The sequence below is a fragment of the Drosophila simulans genome, chromosome 3L, assembly GCF_016746395.2.
Source record: "Drosophila simulans strain w501 chromosome 3L, Prin_Dsim_3.1, whole genome shotgun sequence".
Taxonomy (NCBI): Eukaryota; Metazoa; Arthropoda; class Insecta; order Diptera; family Drosophilidae; genus Drosophila; species Drosophila simulans.
In genome coordinates, this window is record NC_052522.2 from 70,213 (window position 1) to 89,422 (window position 19,210).

General features: G+C 40.4%; 1 protein-coding gene across 1 annotated transcript; it reads left to right on the forward strand.

Annotated features, from left to right (window-relative positions):
- Nucleotides 1–11,225: 11,225 nt before the first annotated feature.
- Nucleotides 11,226–13,839, forward strand: LOC6736190 (larval serum protein 1 gamma chain). Its single transcript, XM_002083050.4, has 2 exons — nt 11,226–11,518; nt 11,584–13,839. The coding sequence occupies exons 1-2, from the start codon at nt 11,312–11,314 to the stop codon at nt 13,693–13,695; spliced, it is 2,319 nt and encodes a 772-aa protein (XP_002083086.1). The 5' UTR covers nt 11,226–11,311; the 3' UTR covers nt 13,696–13,839.
- The last annotated feature ends 5,371 nt before the right edge of the window (nt 13,840–19,210 follow it).

A 19,210-nucleotide genomic window follows, 5' to 3' on the forward strand; every position in this document is an offset into this window, starting at 1 on the left:
GAAACGGGTGTATTACAGCTTTTAGTTCCCATTTTTTTTTACGACCCATAATTTTTACTCGCCTACATGCGATTTGCTTATAAGATATCCCCATTTTTGTTATCAATGTAATTTTTTGTGGGAAAGTACCGAGTAACGTGACTTTAATGTCAGAAACGGACATAAAAAGCGGCGTAGGGTCTGCCACTGTTGTCAAGTGTCCTTATATTACCAATGGGCAAACGTTTTTTCAGCTAGCTTAAAGCTAGGGTTAAAAAGAAATAGCAGGGGTTTAAAGGTTTTGTAGTCTAGAATGATTCAAGTGCACGGTTTTTAGCAGTTTAGTTCGAAAGGTTTTAAATAACACTCAAGGGACAGTGAGGAAGACAAACAACGACGGTGCGCGGACCATATGGACTAGGGAAACAATCGCAGGTGTTTTCCGTCCGTGTGGCAAATAATTGCGTTGCGTGTTTCTTTAGCCACAAAACCGGGATGATAACCGAGGAATCAGTCTAAGGAGCTGACTCTGGAAATTATGCACGTGACGATCAAAAAAACAATAGAGAATTCTTTAGTCGACTTCCCAGACTATCAGATAAACGTTACCTAATGAATTTGCGAGTGTCAAAAAATTTAAAATTTGTATGCTGATCGACTCAGCTATTGATCCTGATTAGGAAGGGGTAGATCCCCTTCCTTATAACTGTTAGATACTTTCCAATGAATCTAGTAAACCCTTTTACTTACGAGTAACGGGTATAAAAAGCGCATTGTAAAAGCCACAGCCAAACAAACACATTTCAATCATAATTCAGGACAGACAGGAAAATAGCGATTATGCCGACGACCGCATAGTGGCTAGGGGGTATATTCAGATGGTCTGAAGGGCCGACGTAGACCGGAGGTGTAACTGGTGCTACACGGGGATGTGCCTCAAAGTGGCACTTGCCAGGTTTTTGGCACAAGTTGGCCTGCCACATGCCAACGCAAGTTGGTTCTGCTGCAACTGACCCATCCTCATGTCACATGCAACAACATCATGCTTGTATTGCAGCTGCAACTGCAGCTCGCTCTGAAACTTAGACATTCCATGTCCTTGCATTGCCGCCTCACAAGACATGAGAGGCGAGACAAACCGAAACGTGCAACAATCGGCCGCAATGCAAAAATATGTTGTGGCTTTGAAAAATAAAACGCTTAAGTTTATTACTTTTAGCCCGAGTGTATTTCCAGCACATTCTCTTAATCTAGCTTCAGGAAAGTTATTCCTGGGAAACTGTTGGGAGTTTTTAAGGATCAAAAATGAAAACGGACAAGAAAAAATTGTGTTATAAAACCGCATGCAGTAATTTGGTCAATACTCGTAGAGTATTAGGGTATACTATATTCGTTGAAAACGAAATGATTTGGATCACTAGCTGAGTCAATCAGGGTTTGTGTCATGAGCTCAACAAGTTAGAAAGTTCAGTTTAAGCATGCAGATCTAGTCGCGCTGTTCAGAACGTTGTTAAATGGAATTAAAATAGCGATAAGACATTATGCATTTTATTGCTACCTGTCTACGTTATATTAAAACCTCAAAATGTAAGTGTTTGTAATAACATTGCCATTTTATGTATTAAACATTCAAAAATAAAACAGATATCACCATATATAAAACGTCTTTATCGATAAAATTACATCGCGGATCATATCCTTTGGATATCACAATGTTATAACTTTAACGATTCGTGTCTGGTAAATACTATTACACACACGCTTATTTATATTATTTTCCGAGCATAACGAACTCGTAACTGTTCGCGAATCAACGGTCCCCCACAAGTGATTGCTTTCTATTCAAGAATAGGGTTGGTCCCCGTCCACAATGTTGCCAGTAATCAGAGAAACCTATCCCCCGTCGTCGACCGATTATCACCTTTTCAAGTCTCGAGCTTTGCTCGTATTTGTCATCATTGCCTCGTAGTGACCCCTTCGAAGAACCCAATTCGTTGAATTGTCTGCCTCAACATGTAATGGAAAAGTTTGTAAACTTTTCCACATAACCGCGGCAGGGGAAAATTACGACAAAGTGACATAGCCCTATCAATTGAACAAAGGTGAAACGAAGAAAAGTATTTGCTCGAAAAGTGCAAAGTGGGTAAAATTCCATTAGACCTCGAGTTCAACAGATATTCGAATTATTTGCGCTGCTCATTAGTAAGCCGTTTATGCCAGTCCTAAGTCACAATAACACATATTTTTAAGTCGCCTCAATGAACATATAAACAAATTGAATTGTATTTCAAGACAACTGCGTATTGACGTCAGCGTCAGTACAGTCTGTCAGTACCTGATGGATGCATTCATTGCCATTTAGGTGAGACAAGAAACGCACAAGTCATAACTTAACGATCAAAACAACCGGTAAGAGGAAGCGTTTAAATATGAGTTCTCCATACGAAGACATATTTACCTCTTCGAATTTTAAAAATAATAAAGCTTATATTTTTCAGTCCGGAAATGCAAGTATTAAACATTGCCTTCATTATTATTAATTTTTAACTAAAATTTATAAAAAGTGAAACTCTAACATGAAAATATCTGTTTATTTTTTAGTGAGTCAATTCCCATGTTCCTATAGTTATACCCCGAATTCGAACTCGAATATAATATTCCCTCTTGTTTTTCAAAATAATTTAAAAATTTCTCTCTTGCAGTCCGATTGTCGTTATAATTGGACTGTTATGATCTGCCTTGTTTTCTTGTTGCCTTCGTTTAACTTCCTTTTAGACGCGAACTCTTTGAGAATTCATTCACCTTATAATCAAGCAAACCAGTTGTGGTTAATGTGTTTCGCATTTTTCGTTTTCGTTTTGATTTTTATTAATTTTAAAAATTAATTTTCCCTGTTTTATATGCGCAATGAAATATAGAATATTAAGCTACGATTAAATTCAGCCAAGAGTGCAAGGTTTGTGGATGAATAATCACAAAATTTTTAAAAAATTGTCAAACGGAGAGGGAAATGATGCGCCTGCACCCAAGTCAATTAGCATAAGTATGTTTTGTATGAATGTGAATATTAAAACATTTCTGCGAGCTGTTTTTTTTTTCGGAAGCATACAACGTATGTACTCTCGTTCGCTTCAGTTAAGCACGATTCAAATGCGATTGCCATGCGGCAGATATAAGCAGCACCCTATAATGTAAAAAGGGCAAAGTAGCCGCCTCTATCTGAGTGGATCTCTCGAGTACGTGGCTTGAATGAATTTATACATTTATTTTTTGCCAAATTATCTCGGACTTACGATCTATTGAAGCACACAGAATCAAGACAAAGTCAACTTCATGAATCTTGTAAGACAAGAAATACAATTTTTAGTTTTTCTTCGCAATTGCTCGAAAAGATTCTACCATAATGTGTTTTTTTTTCAAACTCAATATGGGTTTGAGGTGAGTTGAACTCGATACCAGACCAAGAATGCAAATTTGATCCAATTTCAGTTGAATAGATTTTCCTGATGACTATTATGCATAGATGAATTATATCTTAAACGGGAGACGAATTTATATTTATATTTCATACACTTTTTTATATTTTTATGAATTATTCCATATATTTAGACTCAATTCTCTAGATTCTCGTATCTTTTAAATATTAATTTGATAGGGAAACTACCGCAAATAACAAATCATATAGAGACCGTGCCAGAGACTCGTCTAATTTCTTCCAAATCGGAGTAGTAGTTAGTTTCATATTTATACGTTCTCATTTAGACATCTTTTTGGATTATCCGGACTCTTCTACTCGAATAAAGAACAAGGCCTACGACTTACCTTTTTTTATCCACGCTCTGTTGGGCAAATTTCCTGTTTCGAGTTTTATTGTAAGAGCAAAGCGACAGCATAAAACACAACACTAATTTTTGTACGTTTCGGTATTTTTGGTTCACACGTGCTTGGTTAATAAACTTGGCCGAAACTGAATGAACCTTTCCTCTCCGTAAGCATTAAAGTGGCCCTGGTAATAGGCAAGTAAAGTGTTGAGGACAAACGGTGAGACTCGCACTTAGACGACACATACATACTACCACCAAGAACTGAAAGAACAAAAAAGAGGAAAAGTTAAAAACTGCTCTACTCTCCCTTCAATTTTTATCGCCTTCCTTGCCTTATAAATATATCTTTTGTGTTTATCATTGATCAATTGAATTAAGCCGTACTCGGTACTCGTACACGCGTATGCTTAATGTCTAATGTTCATTGAACAAGTTCAATGCCTTCTGGCTACCCCTTTTCCGCAATCCTTAGATATTTTATTTGGCCACCAATAAGTTAATTAAAAAAACAAAACTGAAGAAACAATCCCTACTTTTATTGGGAACTCGAGGTTCATAAAAGCAATATGTGAATTGGCAAGGATTGATAAACTACTGAAGTGTTGGTTCTAAAGTATATCTTGAAGTGTTTGGTGAAATAAATCTCAATACCATTATTGTCATTAATTTCATGAAAAGTATATGTTTATTTTCTTGAACACGCAGATTCAATTGGCTTTTTTTCGTCCCACCAAGCCGTTTGAACCTCCGTCTCTAAGGTTGTGAAGGTTTGTTTCCTAATTTTCCAAAATTGTGGGTGTGGCAGTTTTGAACGTTTTGTGGGAGTGGCAACATTTGAAAACAAACTTGCGCTGCGTCTGTGTCTGGAAGCTTTATTATAAAATTATAGCTTTTATAGTTCCTGAGATGACGTTCATACGGACAGCCGGACACGGCCAGATCGACTAGGCCATTGATCGTTATCAAGAATATGTATATATATGTATGTACCTTCAATGGTAGATAGCACTTCCTTCTACCTGTTTTATACTTTTTAACGGATCTAGTATACCTTTTTACTTACGAGGGAGGCGTATAAGAACACTGGACTATTGTAAAGCATCATATCTGGGGGCTATATACCACCCTGAATTCGATTTATTTTGAAATTTTAATGCAATAAAATTATCAGGATCATCAATTCAAGGCACAAAGAAGGAAAATTGCGGCATCAGACAACGAGTATGAGTACGAAAACATGTGCAGAGACCACAACTCATGCGACAGTTAGATGCGAGCACTCAGATAGGCCGGGGGTATCGGAACAAGTCCAAGAACCAGGATGGCAACGAGCATTTGGATATATGAGGTTTGAGCTGACTAAATGAGATACTTAAACAGACTGCTGCGCCGCCTATTGCAGACCAGAGACATTCTTTTGAATTATGAGGCTGCTCTTGGAAATGAGGTCGTGAGGCGATAGTAGGCGAAGAGAAGTATCGAAATATATAACTGCAACAAAAATATAATAAAACTGTCTAAAAAAAATGGTAGTACCAACCCGGTTTCGCATATAAAATATATAAGTTGTGGAGACTAATCGCACTGATTTGTCTATCCCCTTGCATTTGCTGCAATGCATTGATTGAGTGTTGAGGGGCAGAGATGCGGCGCTGTTTTCTGTTTATTATGTTTGGCCAGGCCAGCAAGGCCATAAAATTTGATTGCCTTGCTGACGAAAAATAAACCATAAAGGAGTGGGAAGAGAAATAGAAGTTGAAGTGAAAAGGACATAGGCATAGGCATAGGACAAGGCATACCTTCTATGGGAAAACAAACAAACAGTTTTGGTCATCTTAATGGCTGCTACCTATTTTCAGTGCTAAGTTCACAGACAGGTGCACCCAGCGACGAGCATTTTTTATATTATTGTTAGGCCGATGGGGCTGGTACACCCCGCCCTTTCGCCATAATAAACCAATAAAACGTTGCTGCTGCCGTAGCTGCAGACACTTGCAGTTACAATCAAGTGATTTTTATTAGGAGCCGCGAGTCTAGGGGCACTATGGGGCATTAATGGCCATAGCCATGGTATGTAACCAACACAAAGTAAAATACCGCCTGAGAGCCCAAGAATAACTAACGTTTTCAGAATGCCTAAAATTACCTCGAAGTTAAGTTGCTCTATGGGAGGTATGAAGAAATATCTAAACAAAAATTATTCATAAGCTATTAGTCTAAGTACAAATATAAATAAATCCCAAGGTATGTCAAAATAAAAGGAAAGGTCCAGAATTTACTGGATACTACCTAAAATGTTAATCTAATATTCAAAATAAAATCTGTTTACCCAGAACTAGCTAGCTAAAATTAATGCCAATTTTAGTTGTTACTTCCAGGATTCTTAGTGTGTTGTAACACAATACTTATTACATTGCAATAATGAAAAAAAAAACAGTAATTTAGCTTATATCCAATAACAGGCTAAAAAGGACTTAGTACTTGCTTGGCAGATATGTTAGGGTATCACCTCTGGTGCAGCAAAAACCAAACACTAAAAACCAAATCGGCAACGTGTAATGAGCCGCTTTCTTCACTCGGGGGGTTTCCTCTTTAGCTTATTCTGGTGCTGCTGCTGTATGGTAAATAGCTTTCGATTGCATGCCTCCTTATGTCTATGTCTCGTAACGGAGGCGAAGTTGCGGTAGGGTTCACGGAGGGGTTGGGGTTTATACACCTTATAGGAGGCCGCCGCAACTGCTTGTCTGAGATGGACGCGGCGCGATTGCTTTAGTCATGGTCTGTGAAACACGTGCGATAATTATGGTAATATTTGCATTTGCGTGTGGCTTCGTTAAACAGTTGAGTGAGTTACTGGGCGCCAAGACGGGAATTGATCGTCGAAGAAGACCACTTCCGATGAGTTGGACACGTTTTCGGGCTATGACTTCCAGATTTCTTCAAAACTGCTCTTCACAAATCGCTCCCGATCCCATATCACCGGTTTGTGCTTAATGGACTTTTAAACAGCCGGCACAGCCCACAATTCTCCGCCCTTCTCCGCAGGCTTTCAATTCTGTCGGATTGCTTTTAATTTTGCGCAAATCGGGATCTCAGGAACTAGAAGGTTGAGATTAAGCAAAACTGCCACGCCCACATATTCTAACCATTTTTCGATATTTTTCATAATTTTTTAGTCTTGTAAATTTCTATCGATTTGCCGAAAAACATAATAATCTAGGCTTTTTTATAGTTATAAAACTTTATCATTAGGCTACGATCTAGAATTAATAATACATTGATGAATTGATTTGTATATGTTCATAAGCCTAACACCTTTTATAGTCAATTATGAACGAAGTTTAAAAATAATTTAAACATTCGTTAAAAAAGCAAGCCCAAACGGATCGAAAACGAACGACACAAATGGAAAACGACAATAAAATCAACCGAGAAATCGCGAAATACTTTTTGATTTGGATTCTATTCTACCTGGTCGAGGTCATTGAATGCAGTTCTCCCTGATTTCTGATTCCCAGATTCGCTGCTCTCTGTTCAAGTCCACTTTGATTACGTACTGTTGAATAAATCCTCATTTGCTTTCTACATGTATGAGGCGATTCTTGGTTTTAGAACCCGAAAAGTCGATTCTTTTTTGATTCACCGCCATCGGAATTCCAAGAAGGATATCGTCCCGTCTTAGTAGCTTTCTGGCCTCGGGACGCCAAGCTCTTTTTTGCGCTGTTCTCATTTAAAGCATTTTATGGCATTTTGTTTAAGTTGCCGCTTCATTATGATTTTTATTGCCACTTTAGCATGGCTCCTTCGAAGGAGTTACCATGTCTCATTTTTCAGATCTCAGGTGGGAGGAGGCATTGTGTAGGTCTTGTTCTGTTTGAATACTACGAGGAGGTTGTAGGTTCAATGTTGGACCTTGGAACCGAGAGACCAGCATAAAAACAGCTTTTAAGGCTCGTTTTAATTTTAGTTATTCATTTTTATTCTCGACTTCTGCGCGTGAATTCACTGTGCATTTAGGACAGGTGATTGACCTTTCGGGCTTTTTTTACGCGGTATTCGGGAACGCGGTATATGGGAACTGTTCTCTGCGTGATTCCTTTTTTTCAGCTTGCACCGCGGGCTGTCTCGATTTCGATCTTGTTCTATTTCAATTTGAAATGATACCGATCCACTTAATGCAGACCATTAATTTGATGAACGATCGATAATCGCAGTTTAGAACTATATAAGCAGACAATGAATTAAATTTCAATTTTCAGTCGTGCGTCAACAATTTAGAAAATAGATAAATATTAACAAATTCGAGATATATTTTAATAGATTGTAAGCTTTATAAAGGAATTAAAAGCATACAGATTGTGGTTATTCTTTGTACCGTCTTTTAATTCCCTTCGATTTTACTAAAAGTCTACTCATGTACAGTTCAATGAGCTGTTGCAAGGTAAGTCAGTTTCCCCACCACAGCTTTGCCTCACACAGGTACAGAAAGAGAATTAAATACATCTAAATGTCTCTTTCGAATAACTTTTTGTTTTTTTGGATCATATTTTTCCGACCAAAACTAAGCCGAAAAGAGACGGTGGCGGAGCCAAGGTCTTCCCGTTATCGAGGGGCGTCAAAATTTGAGCAACGAAAGAGCAATGTAAGCCAAAAATGCTTCGATGCCAGACGGTACCCGGTGAACTTGACAATGAACTCTCTCGGTAGACCAAAACTCGAGGAAAAACACAGAAAAAGCTTCCATACCTATTTCCTGTCCTGTCTCTGATTTTTTTGAAGAGCTAAGATGCCTACCTAACAATAAAGGCCAGAGCTTCAAATACATTTCGGATGAATCTCTTTCAGATGCACTTCGCACGCTAACGCCCTAAATCTGGGATCTGAGTCCGAACCCCTTGATTACGTCCTCTATTCTTAATTGTGCGTTCGGTGTGGGAATGTCTACGAATAAGAGCAATAAGTACAGTACTTCCAGGAACTGGCTGGTCGTCGGTCTTTGAAAAGGACGCCGTAATCTCATTCCGATGGCAATTCATATTAACCCAGCAGCAAACTCATACAAAACTAATTCACTGTTTCTATGCAATTGCTCCTCTTTTGAATACCATATTAACCACAAAATATTAGCAGAAGTGTATGTATTATTAGTATGAAGGTATGTTAATATTATATCGACATTGACGTCAATGCTTCAACATGGAATAAAGTGACATAAAATTGAGGGGGCACTTTTCCACCCGTTCGGACGCAGCAAACTTAGCCAAGTTTACAGACACATTTGTCAATTTTATGGTGGCAACAGGAAGATGTATGGCTTTCAAGCTTTTCGGCGAAACGGCAATGCGGCATTTGCAATTATTATGAATCATTTCCGGACAGCTTTATTGAGGGGTTTCAAGTGGTTGAAACATCTAATTTAGGAGGGTTGAATGTAGAAGGGGCTAAGTTAATTAAAAAAATATTGTTTTATTCATTTTGCTAATAGGTCATACATTTTATATTTTTGTATTGCAATATTTTTCAATGTTGTGGTATATATATGTATATGTATAATATATCATAAATACTTCTTACTAGTTTAAAAAAATTTACAATGCCACATCACAAATAATATCTAAAGCGATTCGATATATAAACTATAATATGATACTACTACTACTACTACTACTACTACTATAATATAAACTACTGCTGTTGATACTGAGGAGGAAAACTTCGTCCTGTTCTTTTGAGCGAGCACCTTGACCTGTATGCTTTTCGACTTACTTTTATTTTTCTGCGCCTTATACTATAAGGAAAAACTAGAAAAATTGCGGAAAATTAAATATGGCTAGAATTCGTTTTTTTCTTTTTAATTTTTTCCATCTGAGAAAGAATTTCAGATTAATCTTAGAATAACTAAGCCAATTTGTATACCCGTTAGTCGTAGAAGAAATATAAAATTTATATAATAAGTAGATGGATTTGCTGACCCGATGAGGTATATTCCTGAACAGGATCACTAACAGAGTCGATTAGGCCATGTCCATATGAACTTCGAGATCTCGGGTAATACAAAAGCTAGAAGGTTGAAATTTCTGAAAATTTGATTTGTTTTCACAAGCTGAGGAACTTTTCTGCCTTGTTTATTTCTTAACAAAAACTTAGTAGCCGTTCGGCTTGAATACCACCATACATTTATGTAGGTCTCTAGCAGTTATTTAATTGTTAAACTATTGTTGATGTTAATTATTGTTGTTATAATTGTCGCCACAGTAAACTCAATTTATGCAACTTGCTCGCTGTTTGTTCCCCATAAATGCAATATCAGAGTTATAGCCCTAACACAAACAAACAAACAAACGGTGGAGGTGATAACAATTTAATTCGCAATTTTCGTGTGGCATTTTGACCAAGGCAAACAAAAACACTTCGGACATACATGTTGTCACAAACATAAAGTGAATACATAATGTTGGGTGAACAACTCATATACGATTATGGCAAATCAAACTCTACTCCAATATCAACACGGGACGGGGAAAGGCGAGTGGAGATATTTTAGCATATACTTAGCCCATCTGTTGAATTCCTTTTTTCACTTTCCATTTTCGGCCCGACATGGTTAGTAAAGAAAAAAGTCAGTACATACCCGTATATAATAAGAAAACAAAAAGAGAGAGTCAGCAGAAGTACGGGTATCCAGGAGCAACCAGAACATCACAAATAGTAAAAATCGTATGAAAATTTCAGCCTACCGCATTGTTACATTCAGGGTGAAACACAAAATATCCAAAAAGTTGGCTTAACTCATGGGAAGCTAAATAAAAGCTATATATAAATAAATGTCGGAGACCCTTCCTTCTAAATATTACATACTTTTCAACGAATCTAGTATACCCTTTTACTCTTTGAGTAACGGGTATAAAAATTGGTTGATATATAATTATGATGTGTATAATACCAAAATCAGTGTAAATTTCCATTGTATTCACCAACCCTGAAAGCAAATCGTACTGTTCCGGATGGTAATGCAAAATATTCATCTAAAAAACGAAAACACCTAGAATAAACCCTGAACTGATATGACTTATGCACATAACAGTGAGGTGGGCAGTTCAAAGCAATCATGATGCTCCAAGTTATTATCGCAGTGCAGTGAAAAATTCACAGTCACCGTCGCCAATTGCCAAGAAAGATCGGCAATTATACAACAGGAACGCGTTGAAGACGATCGACGAGGTCGTGGGTCTTATCTTATCACCACCTGAATTGAGGCATGCCTCCAGAATGATGAGGGCATCCAAAGATAACGTGGCCCGCTATTTTCGGCCGGGACTGGACCTATGCGACGACCTATGCTGATGACGGGAGTCTGCCGCTGATACGGTACAATGCAAGGCTCCAGTCGGGGGTATAAAAGACCCAGGTTGGGTGCAGTCAAGACAACAGACTTTAGGTGTTGGTCGTTGAGCGAACCAAAGCCGGAGCAGTTGAGGAACCAAAGAATAGCAGCGAAAGGACCAAGGATGAAGTTGACCCTTGTGATACTGGCTCTCGTGGCCTGTGTGACTGCCTTTAGCGTGCCCACGCAGAAGGTAAAGATCGCCGACAAGAACTTCCTGGAAAAGCAGAAGTTCCTCTTCGAGATCGTTCACCGTGTTGATGAGCCTCTAATGTTCGAGGAGTGGATTAAGATGGGCCAGAAGCTGATCACCGACAAGGCTCAATACGAGGTGAGTGCATCAAGAACTCCACTTTCTTACTGAAACCCTATCCATGTCCTTGTACTTCCCCACAGACCTTCGATTTCTACATGGAGAAGTTTTGGGAATCCTACAAGCTTGGAGCCCTGCTTCCCAAGGGAGAGTTCTTCGGAGCCCTGGTCAAAACTCACCACAAGCAGGCCTACGGTCTGTTCAACTTCTTCTACTACGCGAAGGATTGGGAGACCTTCGTCCGCAACGTCGCATGGGCCCGCATCCACGTGAACGAGGGCATGTTCGTCTACGCTCTGACCCTGGCTGTCATCCACAAGCCCGAGTTCGAAGGTCTGATCCTACCCCAGATCTACGAAATCTTTCCCCAGTACTTCTTTAACAGCAAGTTCGTGTACGCGGCCGAAAAGTTCGACTATGAGGTCTTCAGCAAGTTGACCATGTACGAGAAGGAGTACAAGGATATCCTTTACAAAGACTACAGTGAGTTCACCGGCAACTTCTATTTTTACACCAAGGACTGGAAGACATGGCAGTGGTACAAAATGATGGGTCTAGACCAGGAGTGGTATGTCGAGGACAAGTACTTCCTGCGCGAAAACTTCGCCCAATTTGTGAACGATCCAAAGTACGTTGATGTTGTCAAGGGCCTAAAAAAATTCTACATGCCTGTAGACTACACCCGCGACATCGATTTTTTCAACGATGAAACTAAGATGACCTACTTCACCGAGGATCTTGGCTGGAACGCTTACTGGTACTACTTGAACATGGACTACGCCTTTTTCTTAAACGGCAAGCAGTTCGGATTGGACAAGGACCGTCGCGGCGAGTACTGGATCTACAGTGTGCAACAGATCCTGGCCCGATACTACCAGGAGCGCCTGGCCAACGGCTTTGGCGAGATCCCCGATTTCTTTTGGTACAAGCAAATAGAGTACGGCTACGATCCCCAGCTGATTTATTACAATGGCATTGGCTACAGCTACCGCAAGAACTACTATGACTTCTACACCTACGGCAAATTTGAGATGTACAACCAAATCCAGAACTTCTTCAGCCGCGTCTACAAGGTCTTAGAGACAGGATTCTACAAAACCGCCGACGGTCAGGTGTTCGACCTCCACAAGCCCGAGGCTATTAAGATTGTAGGCAACTACCTGCAGGGCAATGCTGACACTTTTGACAAGTACTTCTTTAACTACTACTACTTGCTGGCCCATATGTACTTCGCTGATGTAGACTACACCGACATGGAGGTGTTCCCTAACATTTTCCTGAACTTCGAGACTATGCTGCGCGATCCCTTCTTCTACACCTTCTACAAAAAGTTCACCGATGTATTTTACACCTTCAAGTACTACCTGAAGCCGTACACCCAAAAAGATCTCTTCTACGAGGGCATCACCATCAAGGATGTGAGCGTCAGCAAACTGGTAACATACTACGACATTGTGGACTTCGATGTGACCAACTTGCTCAACGACAAGATGACGTTCGTCGACGGCCAGTACATATGGGACAAGGCTCTGTTGGCCCGTCAGGCCCGCCTTAACCACAAACCCTTCAACTTCGAGTTCACCATTGAGTCCGACAAGGTGCAGAAGGGAGTTGTCCGCGTGTTCCTGGGCCCCAAGTTCGATGAATACGGCCGCGTTATACCACTAGACTACAACCGAAAGAACTTCGTGCAGATTGACAGCTTTGTGTACCCCTTCATTGCCGGCACCAATACCATCAAGCGCAGCTCCAAGGAGTTCAGCTGGACTGCTGAGGACAGGATTACATACACCGAGCTCTACAAGTACGTGATGCTGGCCAGCGAGGGCAAGTACGACTTCCCCCTCGACATTAGCGAGCCGCATAACGCCTTCCCCGACCGCCTGGTACTGCCCAAGGGATGGGAGCAGGGCATGCCCATGCAGTTCTACTTCTTTGTCTCGCCATTCGCCGAGACGTACGAACAGTTCTCTAACTTTGATTACACTTATTCCTCGGGAGTTGGCTCCGGCACCCGGTTCGTGGACACCAAACCCTTCGGCTATCCCTTCGACCGCCAGATCGATGAGTCCGACTTCTTTGTGCCTAACGGCTTCTTTAAGGACGTCAAGGTCTACTACGTCGACACCTTTGCCAAGTACTTTGAGAAGAAGTACGCCCAGTTCGGTACCTTCGACTACTCCATCGAATATTAGGCCACACTGGATCTAGCTCTTAGCAATGTCGCAGGCAAAAAAAAAAACAATACAAAAAAAAATATATAAACGAATTCAAAATAAATAAATACTGAATAATGAATATCTTATAAATAACTGACTTTAGATTGTTCGCATCATTAACAAGGCTCGTTTAATATTAAGGATAAAGGATAAGGATAAGGTACTATTTTCAGATCACCTGAACCACAAAATTTCTTTCGCACTGAAAGCTAAGTAAAACCGCCTAGTGCCGTAACATGGGTTAGTGGCGTTCGGCGGCGTCTGAGTCAAATTGAAACCGAAAACTGGACGCTGGAATCCTTTTTCTTCTGAGGTTCTTCTTGTATTTCGTTTGGTGGAAAGAAAAAATGTGTAATAAAAACGCTGAGCCCTGAAGGCTAGTGTTTAAATACTAAAGGCAGAAGGGCGAAGTCCTTGGGCAGGAAACGGCAAGGGTTCGTTAAACTTTCAACGCCAGCTAAGCCCGAAACGAGTCCTGACTCCAGTCTGCCTTTTCCTACTCCGCACTTGGTCCTTCTCGGTTCAGCTTCTAAAAAGCGTATGGCGATGGAAGGAAGGCCATCTCGTTGCGTTGCTTTCTGGCTACGCACATAATATCGACGCACTTTTGAAAAGTCTCTGGGTCCCCCATTTGGATTTGGTGCGTCACTCCTGCCAGCTTATGGGTATCGTCTGGCGGTGAGGCGCAGAAACAAGGAAATGTAAAAAAAAGAAACGCAAAAAAACTGCCTGAAGCAACCACCACAAATAACATCAGCATCGAATAGAGTGCAGAGGGGAAGGCTTTAAAGTGGTATAATGTGGTAGCAACCCAGTCAAAGACCTAAACAAAAGAACTCCCAGACGATATCTCGCCTTTTGTCCATGTGCGTGTGCGCTCTACTCATCCCATCAAGAGATTTCTTTAAAGCTCCTTGGACTTCCAGGTGCGTAAGCAGACAGTCGCGCACTTCATTCAATTCAAATTACTTGAGCTTGTCTTGGCCCCAGCTCCAATTTTAATTGCCCAACGGGCGGAGGTAGCTTAACCCAAAAATTATAAACATTTGCCTAAACTTCTCACCCATTTTGTTTGCTTTTTTCCAAAGTTAATGTATATTAATTAAAATATAAACTAATATATATATCGCGAAGAAAGGCTGTCAATGAGTTGATGTGAGCTCTGCCTTGAACTAGTTCTAATTAGCAGTCAAATTCCATATCGTCAATTAAAATAAATAAAATCGCTACATTCACGCTAAAAATAAAACATTATGAAATGCCAGTTTATCACCATCCAGCAACGATTAGTTTACAGCACGTGTGGCTTCTTTCGCCCCTTAACCTGCTTTTACTTGTTCATCTCGCATTTTGTGTTTTGTTTGCTTTCCACAAATTAGCAGTCGACGACCCCTATATCAGTTTACGACCTGAGAATGGAAAAGCAGCCAGCCACTAGCTTGAAGAGCATGAATCCGGGTTGGAGGGAGTACTGGTCAGATTGCCGTTTTACTTTCACCTGGCTGTCAAGACACGAATGAACTTAACTGAAGAGCTCAAAAACCAAAGAGGGAGCAAAGGACTTTGCTTGTCGCCTTATTGCACGGAATTATGTTGCCACAGTTTACGTCAAAACTTCGCACACATAATTTGTTGCTTAAACCGTTCGAAATAAATATGCGAAGAATACTGATGATCGCGTACTCAATTGTGCATTTAATATTTAATAATTATTTCATTACTCTTATGCCTTACTTACTAAGGCTTAGTATTCCAACCGCATTTATAGCCCTATCGAGAGATTGGCCGCTGCTCTTAATTTCAGGGGCTTCGGGTGTCTAGTCAGTTTATCTGACTTCGGCTTCTGGCACTTGGCTTTCCACATTCTGACCCGTCTGTTAGCCTGTTCCTGCAGCCCTCTTCTTTGCCGTTATAGCAGTCTTCCCTCGGGTGCGGCACCTTTCGCACTGGGCTGGGCATCCCTTCATTATGTCCCCCTATCAGAGCTGACAGCAGAGCTACACCGAATTGGTTCTTGCCCGTTCTGTTTTGATAGTGAAGCTCACAGCACAGAGGAGTTTTCCCGCCAAATGTCTCGAAATGGGGAAGCAAAAAGCAAAATAAACCAAAGCGAGCAGAACTCAACTGAACCGAGCCGACTGCAGCAGACAATAGCACATGGTAAGTCCTAGGTCGGTTACAAAAACACCTCTGGCAAATGGCAACAAAACTGGCTTGACTCCACCACTAGCAGAACCAGAGACCAGACCACAGGACTTGCCGCATTGGATGACAAAGTTCGAAACGCGGGCCCAGACAGATGCGGACCGAGGATGAGGTTGCTCGCTCTGTCATTGTTGTTCTGCTGTTCCGCCGTTTCAATACAAAAATCAACAAACGAAATTCATCAGCAAATTGTGTGCACTGCACAAAATATAGAATTTGAAACATTAGATTAAATTTAGCTGATTTTCAAGATACATCAAATACATCACATCGAACTGCAAAATAATAATAATAATAAAAAAAAAAAAAAAAAATTAACGACGATGTGTAACACATACAATGAAAGTTTTAATACACCAGATATAATTATGATATCATAAGCATCTATCGGATAAGCTTTATGCTATCGGAGTTTTTGTTTTGCTGTGCCATTCCATTCGTTCCATTCTGCCCCCGCACCGAATCCTTCTCATTCCAATGCTCTTGCTCCATTTGAATGTGAATGAACCCAGCCAAGGACAATGATCTACGTTAGCTCAGACCATCGGGGTTTATAGCTCAGGTCCACTTCGTGGACCACGCCCATAACCAGCCAAGATTTTCGCTTTTATTTTCGTGTGCGATTTATTTGGCTGAGGGTTGATGTTTTACGACTGCGGTACCGGGTAGCAAGAGGAGAGGGAGAAGCCGACGTCATTGACATTGCAAATTTGACGAGGGCAAAGCGGCAGAAGCAGAGAAAGCAGAACACCAGACAAAACAAATCGTTAAATTTTTACCACCCATACCGCTCCTCCAGCAACAGTCTGCCTCGAGCTTAGAAAACATTAGCTGGATGCTGTAGACAGACAGATGGGGCATCCAAAACATGGACAAAAGCATTGTCAAACGGAAGTGAACAATCTGAGTATTTGCGGGTTACTTTAACTGGGTATGGGGTTAGTATAGCTTGTTACAAACAAAAGAATCATTAATGTAGGTTTCTCATGTCAAACATGGCATATTTAAAAAAATTCTGTAATTATTTGTTCTCCAAACTTAAAAGCCATTCAAACTGTCGGTTTAGGCTGCAACTGACATCAATGTCGAACAGCTGCCTGCAACTGGATATGTTACGTTACTAAATATTTAGTGACAAGACCGAACCCCATAAAGGACTTCACTCCCACTGGGATCGTACGAAAGTATCCCTTAACTTTTAAAAACCGATCCATTTAAACGTAAACGTCTATCCCGAAAGGACTAAAATGAGAACAAAGCTATACCTGACTCACGTGGTTGTTGATTAAGTCCGCTGTCTGTTGTAAGGCCAGTTAGTGGCTCTCCTTTTCGTTGGCCGTATACTTTACTACAATTTTTGCACCTGCCTTTTATGTGTAGTTTTGCACCTGCTCCGCCGTAATCATCATCAGCGACGCAGGCGGTCAAGTTAAAAGCATACCCGACTGCCTTGGGTTTGTTTATTTCTTTTCCCTTTGTCGGGATTATTTATATATGTGGCAGGGATGCCCAATGCAGGTGCAGTTCAATGTCCTCTGTTGTCATCGGGATCAGTAACTCTATCAAGAAATGCAGAATGAAAGCATTAACTGCTGCTGAAGGAGGACATACCACTGCAACTAAGACTAAGTAATAAAAAACTGTAGTCCAGTAAGTATTAATAGACTTATCTTGTTCTGGAACGTACTATGATCGGACATGATCAAGTCGACCGACTAGTGATCCTGAACAAAACGGTTATAAAAACCCCTGTATATTCCAAAATTAGTGGAAGCAATACATGTTTATATATGCATGCCAAAACAGAAGAAACAAAAAAAAAAATTACAAGGACATGCAAAGATGCAAACTAGTCCCAGACAAAAGTACTTTAACCACATTGGTAAGAGATAATTGAATTATCATAATTGATTATTGAAAGGAAAAGTTAGCAAGGGAAAACAGATTTAGAGATAACAAACAAAGCAATTACCCCGATACAATGTTTTTGATCTTTAATACGAAAACCTAAATCACACGGTCTAAAACTGAAAAAATACACCTTTCCAAGTCAAATTCTTTAAAATGTGAAATAACAACACTGAATTCAACTTCGAATAATTACCAATGAGTTAATATCCCTTGTATCACACGTGTGCAGCTGTCGATAACCGGGACAAATTATAGTGATTGTTTTACTTATTCGGTACGCAAACCTAGACATAGAAAACGACGACTGTATTCCACTTCTATACCAAGTGCTTTGTGTGGGAGCAAAGCCTTTCTGCCAGACGACAGCCATTATTGCTCTTCTGCTCCGTCCGACCAATCCACTCAACAAAAATGTACGTGTCTCTGAACTTTGACCCTCAGACAGTGCTGTTGCTGTTGCGATTAAGAATGTGACATTTGTAAACCTCTCAACCGCCTACATACTGTGGCGCCTGTGTGTGTTGCTGACATTGGTTGGTACTTCTTATGCGAAATTAATTTAGAAAACTATTTGTTGGAACCGAAACATACCAGCCCTTAAAAAAAAAACCATACGTAATTTACGTTTCTAGTAAAATTGTGTATTCCACTTATCGGTTTAGTGGGTTCATAAAGATCCAAATTCACATGCGGCGGGTAAAAGGCAAAAATATTCAAGAAGGCAGTAGTCTTGCCTTGGTTGTGTGACCCCCACCAGCGAAAGTCTATTTCACAAAAACCTGTCCACCAGAAATAGAAATCATCAACACGAGACGCAATTCTTTTACCTTCTGCCCGCCCTGCCCTTCCACTGGAGCTTGTTCTGGTGGTGCATGACACCTTTATTCTTCTTCCTTTTTCTTATTGAGTTTCCGTTTCACTGGCTCGCCAATGTTACACATACATAAAAAAAAACATGAATAATTACGACTCTCCTAGATCCAAGTCTGCGATTCTGTATCTTCCTAGAGTATTTTTTCGCACACTTTTTTTTGGGCGGCGGTGAGATATACCAAGGTTGTGGAAACGAGACGGGGAGACTGGGAACGTGGAATGGAGCAGAGGCGCGTAAAAAATACCCAAGCCGCAGACAGTGCAAAAACAACAATCAGGAGAATGCAGAAGGGTTGGAGAATTGGGTAGGGGGCGAAGAGACAAGAACAGAAGACCCAAGGCAGAGGTCCAAAAAACAGAAACAGAACCAGATGGAAAACGGAATGGAATCGAAGCGCAGTTAAAGGAATTTTGCTGTATACGGTTATTGTGTGCTTGTTTTTGTGTCTGGGCACCAAACACACTCATAAACAATGATGAACGGGGTGAATGGACGCAAGGT

Bases quoted from the DNA above. Each gene is read 5' to 3' on its own strand.
- LOC6736190 (XM_002083050.4), top strand. From the start codon at position 11,312: ATGAAGTTGACCCTTGTGATACTGGCTCTCGTGGCCTGTGTGACTGCC. The intron at 11,519-11,583 runs GTGAGTGCATCA...ACTTCCCCACAG, and splicing joins CCGACAAGGCTCAATACGAG to ACCTTCGATTTCTACATGGA.